At 49.5% G+C, this 18,093-nt stretch overlaps 1 protein-coding gene across 1 annotated transcript in view; it reads left to right on the top strand.

Annotated features, from left to right (window-relative positions):
• LOC144948113 (uncharacterized) overlaps nucleotides 1–18,093 on the top strand; it is a 128,114-nt gene that overhangs the window by 94,788 nt on the left and 15,233 nt on the right. The window contains exons 29-32 of the mRNA XM_078877545.1: nucleotides 7,543–7,614; nucleotides 9,182–9,299; nucleotides 10,401–10,576; nucleotides 11,609–11,696. Coding sequence (XP_078733671.1) covers nucleotides 7,543–7,614; nucleotides 9,182–9,299; nucleotides 10,401–10,576; nucleotides 11,609–11,696 — 454 coding nt within the window. The remainder of the gene's footprint in view (nucleotides 1–7,542; nucleotides 7,615–9,181; nucleotides 9,300–10,400; nucleotides 10,577–11,608; nucleotides 11,697–18,093) is intronic.

Raw genomic sequence — 18,093 nt, 5'->3', positions numbered from 1 at the left:
TCTAAGCAAGTAAGGAAGAAAATTCCCCCGGCGCCAGCATCGGCTTCTTCGTCCGACGACGACGAATTCCCTCCGACCACGGATTCTGCTGGGGTGGTGGTGGAGAGCCCTGCTGAGGCGAGCACGGGGACGGGCGTGGAAGATGTCGGCGCGATGGCGGGTCCGTCAACAACATCGGACGCTGAGCAAAGATGGCAACAGGTGGCAGAACAACTGGAGACACTCAAGGACGTCCTGGCGCATCTATGTCACCTCGTTACGCCAAGGACGACGACGGAACGAGAAGGTGCTCCACGGGCCGCCACGTTGCCTGCCCTGCCGCCGCCATTGGCCACGCGGCAAGAAGACGCCATCTTGCGCGCTCCGCGGCGCCAAACCGCCATCTTGGCCACGCCGCGGGCCGACGCCATTTTGAATTTGCCTCCAGAACAACCATCATTGGAAGACGGCGTAAAGAGGAGTCGGAGTCGCCACCTTACTACAGTTAAGGAATTCTCTATCGGGGGCGATTGGAGCGCTTTCGCCTGCCGATTTTTGGCGGCGGTTCGTTCAGCAAGATGGACCGATGCGGAGGCTTTGGAAGTGTTGCCGACTCTACTGGACGACGAATCTGTTCGATTTTTCCGTTCCATAACGGCCGATAAGAAGAAGACTTTATGTGGAGTTTTTGAGGAAATGGCCGACGCCTATGAGCCACCTGACGACGCGCATCGGCGATTCGCTCAACGACAACGAGCACCCGAAGAATCGCCCGTGGCGTTCAGGGGTGCGGTGTTGGAGCTGGCCATGGCAGCATATCCTGACACGCCACAGGATCTGCTTGAGCCTCTCATATTGGGAAAAATGCTGGAGCTGTCTCGGGATCTGGGGATCCCCATGCCTGTGTGTGGGCATGAGAAGCTCACGTCCCGGGCGGCAGCAAAGTGTCTGGATGCGCAGTTTAATCTCCGTCGCTGGAAGCAAGTGGCGGCATGGACGGGTGGGCCCGTCAAGGAAGGAGGCGCGATGGGGTGGGACCCCACAAGGGCGATCTATGTGCCGGATGAGCGGGGTCCTCGGGAGCTGACGGCCGCCTCCTCTCCATGGTCGGGACGCGGAAGGCCGGGGCCGCGCGCTACGCCATCGGGACGGGGCCGCCGGGATGCAAGACCTGCGCTTCGGCGCAACGAGGCCGATTGCTTCCGCTGCGGCCGTAGGGGCCATTACGCCAAAGATTGCTGGGCCCGCTTCCCGGGTCCGCCGCAGCAGGAGCCCACAACACCGGACAAGCCGACCAAGGAACCTCCGAAACAGGCATGTCGGCACGCACCAGACACTCGGCAAGGCTTTACACCTCACCCACCACCTTTGTTGCGCGATCCTATTGTTGTTGTTAAAGAAAGGCCATCGACGGGGCCTTGTCATTCAGTTACGCAGTGGCGCAAATTGGCACGGAGAGTTGTCGCGGCCGCTACGGGTTCGTCCACTGTACCGGGGTCTATACAAGGTGTGGACGTGCGCATTTTGGTCGACTCGGGAGCGTCTGCGACTATTATATCGGATGTCATTTTCCATCTGTTGGGCATTCCGCCGGGGGCTGTGCGTCCGGTTTATGGGTCTTGCGTCGCTGCGAACGGGGGTAGTATGGGTATCGTGGGCCAGGTGGATGCTAAGATATCTATAGGGGATGTGTCGGCTTCGGGCGTTGTGTTAATATCGAGATCTTTGGCGGTTCCTTGCTTACTAGGCACGGATTTTTTGGCTAAGATGCCCATTTTGATTAAAATCAATGAGAATTGTATTGAATTGCCGGGGGGCCGTCGAATCTCGTTTCTGCCGTCGCCCTGGGGGCGACCTGCTTCGGCCGTACAGGTGCAGGCGCTGTCCGTCGCATCTGTGGACATCCCACCTGGTTCACAGATGCTTATACCCTTGCGGTATCGGAAGCCCCTGCCCAATCGGCTAGGAGCAGTAGGGGTCTTGTTGTCGCCATCCGCCACGATAACAACAGGATTGGCGTTAGTTGGGGCACAGACCATCGTCCGGCCGGATCAATTACCGGTTTTACAGGTGCTTAATGCGGGGGTGGAAAACATCCGTGTTCCGGCCGGTACGGTTGTGGCACATGCCACTACGGCGTTTGCGACGCACGATTGTCCGCATCGCCGGGGAGTGGTCGCTGGTGTTTCCGAGCCAAGGGGTTCGGATAATCGTTGGATCTTTACCTTATGTGACGAAAATTCTTCCCTGTCCGTGGGGCAACGTGATGCGCTGCGTAAATTGTTGCTGACGTATTCGGATGTGTTCAGCTCCGACGATTTGGATTTGGGACGCACATCGTTGCTTTCCCATCACATTGAGACGGGCGACGCTGCCCCTATTCGGTTAAATTCGCATCGGATGAGTCCAGCGGAGCGAGAACACGTTCGGGGGGCGGTGGAAGACATGTTGGCTGCGGACATTATATCGCCATCTAACAGCCCATGGGGCGCTCCTGTGGTCTTGGTTAAGAAAAAGGATGGCAACTTGCGATTTTGTGTTGATTTCCGGAAATTGAATAAGATATCGGTGGCAGATGCGTACCCCCTGCCGCGTATGGACGACTCCCTTGACGCATTGTCGGGGGCTAAGTTCTTTTCCACACTGGACCTCTCTTCGGGATTTTGGCAGCTTCCCCTTGACGAGTCCTCACGGGAGAAAACCGCATTCCGTACGCCGCAGGGGTTATTTCAATTCAACTGCCTCCCGATGGGATTGAATGCGGCCCCTGCTACGTTTCAAAGGTTGATGGAGCTCGTTTTGACGGGGTTGCAGTGGGAGACGTGTCTTATATATTTGGACGATATTATTGTGTTCAGCCGCACATTCGAGGAACATTTACGCGGCTGGAGACAGTGTTTACGAGGATGCGCTCTGCCAATTTGAAATTCAAACCAAAGAAATGCCACCTACTGCAACGGTCCGTCCGTTATTTGGGGCACATTGTGAGTGCAGAGGGGGTGTCCACGGATCCGGAAAAGACGGCGTGCGTCCGGGATTGGCCGACTCCGGCCTCCGTGGGAGATGTTCGGCGGTTTTTGGGATTTGCCTCGTATTACCGAAGATTTGTGCCGGGGTTTGCGACGATTGCGAGGCCCTTGCATCTCCTTACGGGTAAAGGACGGAAATTTGTTTGGGGAGAGCCGGAAGAGGCGGCCTTTCGGAGTCTGCGTGATCTATTGGCTATGGCCCCGACATTGGATTATCCCGATTTTGATCGCCCTTTCATTCTTGATACGGACGCGAGTGACACAGGTATTGGGGCGGTATTATCACAGTCTAAAGGGGGCGTAGAGCGCGTCGTGGCGTATGGTAGCCGAGTCTTGTCGCCTGCGGAAACACGCTACTGTGTCACTCGTAGAGAACTTTTGGCGGTTGTTTTTTTCCTACGCCAATTTCGACCGTACCTTTACGGTCGTTCGTTTATTGTGCGTACGGATCATGCGGCCTTGCAATATGCACTCAAAATGGACCAGCCATCGGGACAGTGGGCACGTTGGTTGGACACGCTGCAGGAATTTTCCTTCCAAATTCAACATCGGAAGGGAGTGCGCCATGCGAACGCTGACGCACTTTCCAGATTACCAGGGCGCGCCCCTTGTAAATGTGCGTCGGGGACGCATAGGTGTTCGCCGATTCTGAACCCCCCTCAGCCGCTTACGTTGGCCGTCGGGAAGTCGGATACTCCGATGGAACCGGGACCGACTGATGGGGTTTTGAATCTGCCGCGGTCTGTCTGGATTCGGGAACAGATGATGGACGAGTCGTTGTTGTCCATGCGGAAGCGGTCTATGAGGGACAATGGGAGTCCGAGTTCGGCTGTGGGGCCGCGAACCGCTCTCCGAGATGGTCTGCTTATGTGGCAAGAAAGGTTCCAGGAAAGCTGGCGTGTGGTGGTACCAACGTCCTTGCGATTTGAGTTGATTAGAACTCTCCATTGTGACACACTATTGCATTTAGGGGTGCAGAAGACTTTGTTGACGTTACAACGTCATTATTTTTGGCACGGCATGGCGACAGATGTCGTAGGGCACGTGCGCGCGTGCCCTGAATGCGCCCGGCGTAAGCCGCCTAAACATCCTTACGTGCCGCCTCTCCAGTCGATTCAGGTGTCTCGAGTCAATGAATTGGTGGCACTGGACATATTGGGACCCTTCCCACCATCGGCGAGGGGAAATAAATATTTGCTGGTAGGGGTTGAGTATCTCTCCCGTTGGCCGATGGCCTGGCCGTTGCCCAATCAGTCGGCCGCGGCCATCACCGACGCCTTTTTGTTTGGGTACATTATGGACAAGGGGGCGCCTGAGAGACTCCTCACGGACCAGGGCCGAAATTTCTCTTCTAAATTATTGGCTGAAGTGTGCGCAGGCCTTGGGACTAAGAAAATACGGACATCTCCATACCATCCGCAGACGGATGGTATGGTTGAGCGGCTGAACAGGACATTGTCTGCCATGCTTTGCCATACTGTGAGTGAACAGCAATCAGATTGGGATCTGCACATCCCCGGAGTGCTTTCGGCGTACAGGATGACGCCCCATGCGGCTACAGGGTATTCGCCGTTTTACCTTATGTATGGTCGGGAAAACGTGCCTCCGGTGGATGTGCAATTGGGTACTGGGGTGAAGGGACCTCGTAAACCACTCCCTGAATACATTCAGGACACGGTTCGCCGGGTTACGGAGGCGCGGGAAAACGCCCGCGTGGCTACGGCCAAAGCCCAGGCCCGGAACGAGCGGTATGCTCGGCGGTCTGAGGGGGAGTGCCCCTGGAAGGTGGGAGACCTGGCCTGGCTCCATTGCCCGCAGGTGCGGCCGGGGACCTCTCCTAAATTGCACAAACCTTGGCATGGTCCTGTGCGCCTCATTGAGGTTCCCAATCCACAGTCGGCGCGCGTTCAGATTGGGTCTCGCCGTTGGTTTGTTCATACGTCGCGGTTAAAACCATATGTTGCTCCCCTACGTGATGCGTCATCTCCCAATGTTGCCTTGCCGGGGTCTGTTGCTGCTGACTCTGACTCTTCCCCGCCTGCGTCCATTGATCTTGCTAGAGCGCCTGTCGTACCTGTTCCAGACAGGCCGACCGTGACACCGCGGGGGAGGAGTGGGCCTGTTCGGAGGGCGCCTGCCAGGGCTGCGGGACCTTCAAGCCCGGCGACCCTTCCGACCCCGCTGCAGGCGCATTCGCGGAATACGACCAAGACTGATTCGTCAGGGACACGAGACGTCGGTGGACTTCCAATCAAAGCAGGGGAATTACCCCCTGTCATTCCTCGTGTTCCATCGCGTCCCCGTTCTACAAGTGGGCCGCCGACCGTCCGGGACGGGCCGGCGACCCGCACTCGTTCCAAATCGCTTACATTTCGTTGATTGTATGTTGTTATTGTTCTTGTTCTTGCCGTCGTATTTATCGCATGCTTTCGTACGTTCGTCGATGTTACTTGTGTTGTTGTTCTTGTTGTTATATTGCATGCTTAGTGTCCTTTAAGGGGGAAGGTCGGTTCACCGCATTACGCTTTGGTATTGTTCAGCCGAGGTCGGCTGGGTTTTTTCTATGGGGGAGGGTGGTGTAATGCGGGCGAAAGCGACCTTCCGGATGTGACGTCACGAGGAGGCGGAGCCAGGTGACGTGGGTGAAAGGTTGGGGTCCTTAAGCGGGTAAACCGGAAAGAGAAGGCAGTCGGGGTGTGAATGGAAAGGTGTGGGGCCACGCGGGCGTACGAGCCGAGGGGGCACCGTCGAAGCGGGAGCCAACCCCGGGAACAGTAGGGAGCTACTGGGAGGTGTAAAGCTGCAGATAGAGATAGGCAGTAAGGCTGTGTGTGAGGGGCAGCGGGGTGGCTGCCAAGAGTCGCAGGAGCGACGAGAAGGCGAGACAGCACGAGGCTGTCAGAGCTGCAGCAGGAACAGCCAAGGGAGCTGTGTGAGAGTACAGTAGCGGAGCTGCTGTGGGGCTGCAAGAGCGACAAGAACAGCAGCGGGGCTGCTGATGGTGACTGGAGTGACATCGGAACCAGCACTGAGAGAATAAGAGAGACAGCCGTGTGGGAACGCAGTACGGACCGAATAAAGGACACTGAGCCAGAGATCGTGGTCAAGTCTTTTATTACAGATGTAACAGAGCTACTCAACAGTTTCAATGTGCAACTTCAAGGAAAGGGGAAGCTCATCTGTGATATGCAATCACATGTCAAAGCATTTGAAGTAAAATTAGGCCTCCTCATCAAACAAGTGAAGGAGGAAAACTTCTGCCATCTCCCCACAACTCAAAATCTGTTAGCGGAAAAACCATTGGTTGCATTCCCAAACAAAACATGTGTGGATTCACTGGAAAAATTGCAAAAGGAGTTCCAATTTGGATTTAAAGAGCTTCATCTCCATGAACAGGACATACAGCTTTTCCGTAACCCATTTTCTATTGACATTGAAAATCTGGATACAATTTACCAAATGGAACTGGCTGAACTGCAGAATTGTGACTCTCTGAAAGACGCATTCAAGTCAAGCAGCCTTCATAATTTCTATGCATCTCTCCCCTCTGAGACATATCCTCATCTCAGGAACCATGCACTCAAAATGGCAACCATTTTTGGCAGCACTTATGTCTGTGAACAGACTTTTTCCAGAATGAAACATTTGAAATCTCCAACCAGATCTAGACTAACGGATGCACACTTGCATCACTTGTTACGACTAGCAGTGACAAATATGGAACCGGACATTGACCATCTAATTAGCCAAAAGCAGGCCTATAGTTCCCATTGAAATACTGGCAAGTTTGTTGATTTAACTTTACTTGTTCTTCATTTTAAATATTGTATTTGTTCCCGTTTTGTTTCTTCACTTCAAAATAAGATATATGCAGTGTGCATAGGAATTTGTTCATAGTTTTTTTTTACTATAGTCCGGCCCTCCAACGGTCTGAGGGACAGTGAACTGGCCCCCTGTTTAAAAAGTTTGAGGACCCCTGCTCCAAACAGTCGGCTCTCTACAAGGACTTCTGTTACTTCTTTGCCACGGCGGCAGAGACACAACCTTTGACACCAGAAGTGCTGAGTCGGCAACATTGGAAGCAATTAAAATGTGTTTACTCCAATAATAATTACCACAGCAAGATAACTACAGTGGTCCAGTAGGTAAACACGTAATAATTAGAGATACGAACGAAAACAATCCAAACAAATTAGGCAATTGTGTATTGCCAAGTAGCTAAATCCTTTTACAGCCCCTGTAAACTTGTTTACACGTTTAGTTGACTACAGGCCCAAAGGCCCAAAACGTCAAGTGACCAGTAACAAACAGCACTGATAGATATCATCGACACTTGATGTTGGCCATGAAGAGGAATTGAACCCGTGTCACTGAGATCAGTGTGATCACTGGGTGTGATTGTGAGATGTTTTCAATGGGGAAGCAATTGACTAATATGTATATTTTTACACAATAAAGTAGGATCGTCTTGCATAATTCCTGATTGTTTAGGCTCCACTGTATGCGATACTGAGCTTGGGTGTTGATTGTCTAGATGGAAGCCATAACTGGGTCAAGCACCGAGATGGCAAAGTCTATGTTCTCTACGACGTCTGCTCTGGTTTCGGTGAGTGCACCACACACACCTGGCAGCTGTGGCTTCAGGTTGGGTCTCTGTGGTGAGAGCCCCGGTCTGGAGCTGCTTGAGCTGGCACTGCCGGCTCTACACAGGCCATCCGCACATCACTCACTCGTGGCTCGCCACATGGATCCCTCTCCATTTTCCGTGTCTCTATCTGTCTCTCCTCTTCTCTGCGGCTCCAGCTGGAACACGCATACCACACACATGTCGGTGATGTGCACATCTTGGAACGCTGGGGAGCCGGAAAAGCCCTCTGTACCAGTGTGGATGGCACCCTCATGTTCACCTTCTGAAGCGCTTGCTCGTCGCCATGGTGTGCGCGATGACCACCACCGCGTGACTTTTCTTTCGTGTTGTGCGCCGTGCATTTAGTGCCACAGCACGTGGACTTATAGCGTTTGTTATTTGTTTGCTGGTGACTGTGTATTTCGTATCAGAATCGCCTCCAGTGCTGTTGCTGTTGGCGGCAATAAAAGTTGTTTAAAAGGTCAAAAGTCCTTTTTTTTCTACCTCTGTCTCATAGTCTCTCAGCATTTCTCTTAATTATCTATTCATGTCACTCCATCATCTTTGTGTCTCTATCTCTGTGCCTCTCCATGTCTGTCGCTCTCTTGCCATCTCTCTCGGTCTCTTTCTGTATATCAGTCTCTCTCTCTTAGCTATCCATATGCATCGGTCCATGTGGCATTATCTCTGCATCCCTGCCTACCTGTCTCTACCTCAATGCTTCTATCTTTAAGTCTTTCTCCCTACCTCTTCATGTCTCTCTTTGTCTCGCCATGTCTCTGTGTTTCTCTTCGTATCTTTCCATCTCTCTTTGTGTCTTTCCTTGTGTTTCTCTCGGTGACTCTACCTCTGCACATCTCTCTGTGCCGCTGGTGCTACCAATGCCATTATAATAATTACTGTATACTTAGCCTCATCCATCATTATCGTCATCACCCCATTATATTGCCGTGCTCCACTCTCTCTTCCCCCACGCCCCGCCCACTTTCCCCATGCCCCGCCCACTTTCCCCACGCCCCGCCCACTTTCCCCATGCCCCGCCCACTTTCCCCATGCCCCGCCCACTTTCCTCACGCCCCGCCCACTTTCCCCACGCCCCGCCCACTCTCTTGACCCTGCTGCTCTCCACAATCACCATCATCCATTGCCAGACATCATCATCCCCATCTCGTTTACGAATATTAACTTCCACCACTATCATCACCGTCATCTATTGCACAATCATGATAAATAATTGGCATACCAATCAACATGATCTGTCATCATTAATCAACATCATCCATTCCCATCATCTCCATCATCGTCTCCAAAGACCCCTTCCCTCATTCCCTGCTCCACTCCACAACTAAAAAGAAAGTGCACGATTCTAGAACAATTCTAATATGAGCACAGTGCGATTCTAATATGAGTACAGTGTGATTATAATACAGGCACAGCGGGATTCAATTACAGGCATAGTGCGATTATAATACGAGTGCCGTGTGATTATAATACAGGCGCCGTGGGCTGTAATGTGATTGTAATGTCACGTGATTATTATCTTCAGACACCAATGACAAGGAGAAGATCCAGCAAGCAGTCAATGAGTTTGCAGAGGAAACCTGTGTCCGGCTCATCCGGAAAGACAACCAGGAGGACTACATCAACTTCCAGGCCCTGGATGGGTGAGCAGCAGTGAGCGGCGTGGAGAGAGATCGTTGTGTGGAGGGAACAGCAGGGTTGACACAGCGAGGTGGCGTGGGGAGAGAGGGGGAGCGTGGGAAGAGAGCGTGGGATGAGCGTGTGGGGAGAGAAAGAGAGAGCTGGGCATGGCAATAGAAAATATTCCATCAGAATATCTGCCAATCTTTTTTTAAATCCAAGTTTTTCTGCAAATTTAATCCCATTTTTTCTCTCGGCATCATGAGATAAAGTATCCTTTAGGATTTATTGCAGAGGACCGCAACTCTTTGCATTAGAGGATGGCCTACAGAAGTGGATATCACAGAACTACCTCTGAGATCGCTTCATGTGACCTCTGATCCACACAATAGTACAATGCACTTTCCCACCTGATCTGCATATGACATACGATAGTGCAGTTAATATTTTCATTCTCCAAAATGTAAATTCGCCAATTTAAGTGCAAATTCGTAATTACAGGGAGGAGCCCAAAGGATAAGAGGATTCATACCATGGATAAGTGGAACAGGGGAGGTTTCTCTGGAATTACAGATTCTGAGGTTTCCCTTGCAAACAGAATTAGCTCTTAGCTGGTGCTAAAATGGCTGGTTTATTGTATTTTAATGTAATATATTTAATACGCACAGTTAATGTGCTACCATACCTGTGTTCACATGCACGATGTATCTGATAAACCAGGTATAGAGTAATTTACTTGTGCAGCTGCACAAGTAATTTGCAGTGCAGCATTGATTTGTTCAGTGCAGGACGAATCTCATGAAGGCATTGTCTTCTGTTGAGCACAATGCACGTTGATCACTGCACAGTGAAACCCAGAAAGCCAATGGAGTATTACAGACTGAGTGGACCTCACAGAGTGCACTCCCATACGGAGTACAGAAGCTGACGTTTAACCTGCACCTGCGATTATCACGGCTGGCTATGTACGGTGCAAAATAAGTTCGCATACACAATACAACCCCTTCACTCAGCCACGATGGTCACAAAACTTTACCTTGAAGGTCACGATGCAGGCTCATCATGCACGTGTCACGAGAGCCATGGGGGTCATCGTGAACGTGGATGGGATTTGTCCTCTCCAGGAGCTGGTCGTTCCTGGGCAAGAAGGGAGGGGCTCAGTCCGTGTCGCTGGAGCCCGGGAAGGTGGACAAGGGCACGGTTCTGCACGAGCTCATGCACGCACTCGGCTTCCACCACGAGCACTGCCGCAGTGACCGCGACCAGCACATCAAGGTCCACGAGGACAACATCGAGGAAGGTGAGTGGTGCCACGAGAGTGAGTAAGGCATCCAGGGTAGGGGTGCTATTCTTGACTATCACTGCCTTGTACTGACATACAGCGTATCGTCAGTTTAACGAGGAGCTCACACGTGAGCTCAACTGCTGCATGGTGCGAGCGTCGCTTGTGCAATGCCCCCTGCCGTGCCACAGGGTTGAGGTTGCATGGGGTCTCTACTCTCCCTTGCCGCTTCTCAGCTGCGCACCGCTGTGCAAAGGAGTCTGCTGTGCTCTTGTGTAAGGGTGATCGGGAAGTACTGTTACCATTTCACTATAACACATCCTGTACCTATTCTGTACGTGTAGGGAACAGCACGGGGTCTATAAGTGCTGCTAGGTACTCCACAGCGGTATGGGCGAGTAGTGGGGACCAGGTTTCACACTGCAAGTACAGCCAGTGACGAGACAACGGTGCTTCTCTCAACGGGCCTCAAATTTCGGCTGGATTCTATGATCACAGCTCCCTCTGTATATGTGTCTTGTATTGTCTGTTGATCGTCAGCGTAGTCGAGCTAACTCGTGATCTCATGGAGGTGGCGGTAGCTCGACTGGTAACTAGAGCTCGTGACTATGCAGCCGCACGGCTGTGCTGCAGACTGCGTGTGCGGTCGTGCGTTCACATGCGGCCGAGCGGCGTCGCACTCACGGCCCTCGCTCCACATGGCGACGCTCGAGCAGCATCACGCTTGGCCCATCACCTCGTTAGAATCAGTAACGAGTACCACTTCGTGGGAAGTCCACAGTGGTTGTTTTATCAGTCTCCACCATAGAAATGTGGAATTTCCCCCACTGACAGCAGTGGATATAAGCGCCGCTCCACACGGTTGAGCTGGAGATGCTTCAGTGTCATCGAAATAGCGCAATGCAAGATTCATAATTACGTGACACAAACACTACCACAACAATCTGTGTGTGCTCTTGATAGAACCGGTAACAGGTTTAAACGTGTTAAGATGCCCGCATTAAGGCAGTGTTTCTAATCGTGAGGGCTCCTTGTGCCTGCTGCCTGCAGATGAGCTTGGGCAGTTCAAACGGCTGGAATGCAGTGGCTGTGGAGAAGATCTGCCCTACGACTACCTCTCCATCATGCACTACGGCAGGTGGGCCTCCACAGGCTGTGGCCTTCACTCATGTCAGCGCTTCGCCCGTTGTTACACACAAGCATCGTGCGCTGTTTTGGAGGATTGTAGATAATAAAATAATAAACATACTGGCATCTGTCTCGAGGTCACGCACGTAAATAGACTCAATGTTTAGAGAAATCAAACAAAACGCACTTTGGGTGACGGAACTAACTTATGAATGTCAAAAAGTTAAACCTGCGCAGAGTTACCTGCTTCAGCAATCCTGCGGGAAAACATTTGTCTGGAGGCCTTTGAGATGATGAACCCCAGAACATGAGTTAATTTATGTTTGTGGTGCTGGTGATGAAACGGTCCCTTGTCTGGAAGTCATCGTGTGTATTGGGGTTGTGATTTAAAATAGCCCACGGACTGTTCATCAGAATGTCTACACGTTAAGTACAGTTGTGAGAGTCGCGTCTGCAGAACACCGCTCAACTTGCACGGTCTCCCTCATCACAGAGAACACCGCTCGGTGTGCATGGTCTCCTTCATCACAGAGAGTACCGCTCAGTGTGCACGGTCTCCCTCATCGCAGGGAACACCGCTCGTTGTGTACGGTCTCCCTCATCACAAAAAGCACCGCTCGATGTGCACGGTCTCCCTCATCGCAGAGAACAACGCTCAGTGTGCACGGCCTCCCTCATCATAGACAACACTGCTCAGTGAGGCCACGCCCCCCTCAGTGTGTGAATCTGGCTCTGACACTAGCCAGTGCCTCCCCAGCCATTGACCTCACCGCACGTCACTGATACTGACTGTATGATACAGTACAATGTGTCATATACTAATTATACAATGTATAATACAATGGTCAGGGAAAGCCTCTTACACATCAGTCTTAATGTCTGCATCTCCATACCTGCCAACCCCTAATCAGTGCCTACCTTCTTACAGACCAATTTAGACCTTATTGGTCACCCCGTGCTCTTAAAAATCTCAACGTTTATCCTACAAAGTCCCATCACAAGGGAGAAACACAAACAAACAACATTTTTATATTTTTTGCCCATCTTGAAATGGCTGTACGCCGTATGGACCTGAAAACTCTGTACAAGAATACGGGTAAACCGCATGGGTTTACAGCTATGGCATCTCGAATCTCCCGCGCAAGATCAGCAGAGGGCAGTGAGCCGTGTCCTATGCAGCGTTCCCATCAGAGTGTTTTGGGAAGTGTTGTCATTGTTTATTTGTTTATGTAGCATGTATGGTTTACTCCGAATTTTGGCTTACCTGAGTCTGGCTTGGTGAGGTTTTGCTGTACTACATAAGGTTATTCTAGTGCATTTGATGTACATTAAATTCCACCAAACTATTTCGAATTTTCGTCCAGTCAACTTCAAGTGGATTATATACCGCATGTTTTCGAGTGCATTTAATCCTCATACTCAAAAAGTACAGTACAGCAGTAGATTGACAAAGGGCAGTACATGGTCATGTATAATATTCTACATTGCAGAATTCTACTGCATTTCAAAACATTCAATACTACGTAAGATCTTGGTTCTTTCGGTAAAGTCACGCAGAAGGGAAGTAATAAAATAATAAAAATAAAACATAATAAAATAATTATTACGACGTTTCGGCTACAACGCAAGCAGCCGTCTTCAGGTGAAGAATGAGACACTGCCAAGCTTGGAGCTTATATATAAGCTGGGTTGGAGGTGGAAGAAGAGCGCCTTAACAAAAGAATGTGCATATCAAGAGGAATTTAGCATATTCATGGGAAATGCGTAGGAGGTGGGCGGGGGGATTTCAAAGTCATATTATGCCCATGCATTATGCAGGATCAGCAGCACCAAAGGGAGGGGGCAGGGGGTAGCATTAACAAAGGGAGGGAATGTTAATAGTATGTACAAGCAATGAAACATGTCAATGGGAGAGCGGTGGAAGGAGACCTGCAGCGGAGCCCTGTGGAGAACACAAGATACACAGTTAATGCCAGTGAGTGGACTGCGGTCTAAAAGTCACCGTAAACGTGAACAACAATCAGTTAAGATCCGATATGGTTTATTACGTCCTTCCAATGATTGCTGAGCCAGAATCCATCTTCTCGGTTGAAATTGTCTCTGTGTTTGTATATGTGGATCGCCTCATGAACGAATCTCTCATGGTAGCCAGATGGCTTGCAGAGAACCTCTGTCTTGGAGAAGTCAACGTCATGTGAGCCCACTGAATTGTAACAGTGATCTGCCACGGCTGAGGTGTTTGTCCTACCGTGTTTCAAGTCTGCTTTATGTTCACGGATGCGGTCCGAGACATGTCGTTTGGTTTCTCCAATGTAACTGCTACCACAGAGGCAACTTAGTTTGTAGACGCCAGGGTACTGTATGTCTGGAACCACGTCTTTTACAGACGGGACCAGATCACGGATTTTATGTACTGTGTTGAATCGGACCTGAATCTTGTGTTTAATCAGGATTTTGGAGATATTTTTTGTGACCCCAGCAATGTAGAGTAAGGTGATCGTTTTGAAAGGCTCCTCAACAGGATCCTTCTTGATGGTTGGAGTGATGGCTTTACGGATTGTGTAGTCGGAGTAACCATTAGCCTTAAGAGCTTGGCGTACGTGTTTGAGTTCACTGGCAATGTGTTCCTGGTCGGAGATGCATTGGGCTCTATGGTATAGAGTCTTGATGAGGGAGTTCTTCTGGGATGGATGGTGGTGGGAATCCGGTTTTAGGTAGGCATCCGTATGTGTGGCTTTCCTGTAGACAGAATGGCTCATTGAACCATCAGGTCTCCATCCCAGACGAACTCCCTCATCAATACTCTATACCATAGAGCCCAATGCATCTCCGACCAGGAACACATTGCCAGTGAACTCAAAGACGTACGCCAAGCTCTTAAGGCTAATGGTTACTCCGACTACATAATCCGTAAAGCCATCACTCCAACCATCAATAAGGATCCTGTTGAGGAGCCTTTCAAAACCATCACCTTACCCTACATTGCTGGGGTCACAAAAAAGATCTCCAAAATCCTGATTAAACACAAGATTCAGGTCCGATTCAACACAGTACATAAAATCTGTGATCTGGTCCCGTCTGTAAAAAACGTGGTTCCAGACATACAGTACCCTGGCGTCTACAAACTAAGTTGCCTCTGTGGTAGCAGTTACATTGGAGAAACCAAACGACATGTCTCGGACCGCATCCGTGAACATAAAGCAGACCTGAAACACGGTAGGACAAACACCTCAGCCGTGGCAGATCACTGTTACAATTCAGTGGGCTCACATGACATTGGCTTCTCCAAGACAGAGGTTCTCTGCAAGCCATCTGGCTACCATGAGAGATTCGTTCATGAGGCGATCCACATATACAAACACAGAGACAATTTCAACCGAGAAGATGGATTCTGGCTAAGCAATCATTGGAAGGACGTAATAAACCATTTCGGATCTTAACTGATTGTTGTTCACGTTTACGGTGACTTTTAGACCGCAGTCCACTCACTGGCATTAACTGTGTATCTTGTGTTCTCCACAGGGCTCCGCTGCAGGTCTCCTTCCACCGCTCTCCCATTGACATGTTTCATTGCTTGTACATACTATTAACATTCCCTCCCTTTGTTAATGCTACCCCCTGCCCCCTCCCTTAGGTGCTGCTGATCCTGCATAATGCATGGGCATAATATGACTTTGAAACCCCCCCCCCGCCCACCTCCTATGCATTTTTCCATGAAAATGCTAAATTCCTCTTGATATGCACATTCTTTTGTTAAGGCGCTCTTCTTCCACCTCCAACCCAGCTTATATATAAGCTCCAAGCTTGGCAGTGTCTCATTCTTCACCTGAAGACGGCTGCTTGTGTTGTAGCCGAAACGTCGTGAGAATTATTTTATTATGTTTTATTTTCATGATTTTATTACTTCCCTTCTACGTGACTTTACCGAAAGAACCAAGAAGATGAATCCCTGCAGTCACGAAAGCTTTAAATCGAAACTACGTAAGATGTGAGTGTATTTATCACACGTATACTATGTAACATATTGTCTCTTAAATACTTCATACGTAACACATTTCATGATATTTAATACGCAGCGCCTAAGACCAAATGGCCTATTCTGCTCTCAAGCTCGCATTATAGGCTTGGATGTGTGACCACCATGCACACCAGGTTGTAATAGGTGTATGTGGGGCTCTGATAAGTTAAGTAGGTGAGCATCAGAGGGGAGGGGAGCAAAATTAGATGTTGTACCGTACTGGGGTTCTATGCTCCCATGTCTATGCTCCCATGTCTATGCTCCATACCTTTTTCAATTCGCACGTACAAGCGTAGTGAAACATGGCCAAACAACCCCTATGACCTGCATGGTTTGGAGACGCCTTCATCCAGCAGTGGATTACTCGTATATACTGTCTGCATTAGACAGTATATACGAGTAATCAGAATCGTTATGGAGACTGGAGGAATCCGATAAGAGGTCGTCCATAAATGACGTCACGCACCTGGGGGGGGAGGGGGGTCAGACATTTGTGACGCCGTGTGACGAGGGGGGGAGGGAGGGTCAAAAATCGGCCAAAATCGCGTGATGTCATTTATGGACGGCCCCTAAGCTGTGAAGCTCTTTTTCATAGATGTCCAGTATGCGCGGGTCAGCAAATAGTGTTCTTGTGCAATGAAAATATAAAATGTACTACATTTAAAATATATTAATATACTCTATAGCGTAATGTTATAGTGTATATACACTAACTCTATTCTAGTGTATTTCATTATCGTCATTATCAGCCATGATTAATCCCCCTCTGGATGAAGGCCTCCCCCAGCCATCACCATCAACCATGGCCCATTGAAGTAACAGTCTACTTAGCTTCTGCGCAAGATCGGATTTCCTCGCCCAATCTTTGCGGCGAACGTCGAGCCTTCATCACCGGCCACCATCCCTTCCAGCAGCGTGTCCTGGCCAAGCCCACTTACTTTTGTCGCCAATGTGATGTTCTCTAATCTGTGTTCCTTCGTCTGTCTCACAATGTTATTCCAAGCATGCACCTTTTATTTCTTAGTTGCACAATTTTCAGATGTAGTTCCATTGTCTTCGTTACCGTAACGACCATGTTTCTGATCGGTATGCGTGGCCGGTAATCCGCTCCAATGAAAGACGTTCTCCTCTAGGCACATCGGCTTGTTGCGTTCTATTACCAAACTCGGCTTTCCAAAAACACTCCAGCCCATGCTCATTCTCCACTTTAATTATTTTTATTAACTTGGTCCTCTTAGAATAACTGTCCCAGGTCCACAAATTCTGATGCATTTTCTAGCTGGGTCCCTCTGACAGATATCTGCAAATGTTTAGTGAACTTGTACATTACCTTTGTTTTGCTCATATGTATCCTGTAGCCTTCACTATTAATTTCTACCTTGCCTTTCTTGTAATTTGTTCCCATTGGAGGTTATCTTATGCTATTATTTATTATTTTCTCTTCATACGTGACTTTACCGAAAGAACCATAGAGTACAGTAATTCCTGCAGTCACGAAAACTCCAAATTAAGTTTGAGGTTATCTTATGGGTTTTTTTAATTTAATAGTTATGCCTTTGTTTTTCCAATCCAATTTTCAGAAAACATTCTCATGTGGCTATAAATAACTCTGCATTAAAATACATTATATATTATATAACTGCATTCTGTTGCATTTAATGAACATAATCTACATAAAATACACTGGTTCCCTTAACACACATTATATGCTACATCTTATCTCATTTTAATCTATATAGCTTTCCTGCAACCCGTTCGTAAGTGGCACGGTTCGTAAGTTGGAACACAATGAATGACTTTTTTTAAATGCCAATGCGGTCAGTATTATAAAATGTGTTAGTCAAAATAAAAAGAGAAGCATTGTTATTAAACTCATAAATAAGAAGAAATGTACATGTGCATGTAATACTGTAATAAATATTGCATAACGTAAATAGAAACAAAATCAATGTTGTTTTAACCTCCCTTAATTTCCTGATGCTGGCTTTATTGTCGGAAGGGGCATCATGAGTCGCAAAAATTGCAGACACACGGGGGCACGCACACACACAGACACACGGGGGCATGCGCACGTGCACACGCAGACACATGGGTGCACGCGCACGCATGCACAGACACACGGGGGTGTGCGCACGCATGCACAGACACACGGGGGTGTGCGCACGCATGCACAGACACACGGGGGTATGCGCACGCATGCACAGATACAGGGGGGCACGTGTACACGCAGACATACGGGGGCATGCGCACACACACAGACACACGGGGGCACGTACACATATTCACACACAGACACACGGGCGCACGCATGCACACACACAGACATAAATAACAACGATCGCCTTTATAGCCTAAACAGACTGTTGGGGCAAGTGCTGTTAGCAAGCAG

The sequence above is a fragment of the Lampetra fluviatilis genome, chromosome 3, assembly GCF_964198595.1.
Source record: "Lampetra fluviatilis chromosome 3, kcLamFluv1.1, whole genome shotgun sequence".
NCBI classification, from domain to species: Eukaryota; Metazoa; Chordata; class Hyperoartia; order Petromyzontiformes; family Petromyzontidae; genus Lampetra; species Lampetra fluviatilis.
The sequence above is the reverse complement of the archived record's forward strand: the minus strand, read 5'-3'. Positions and strand labels throughout refer to the sequence as shown.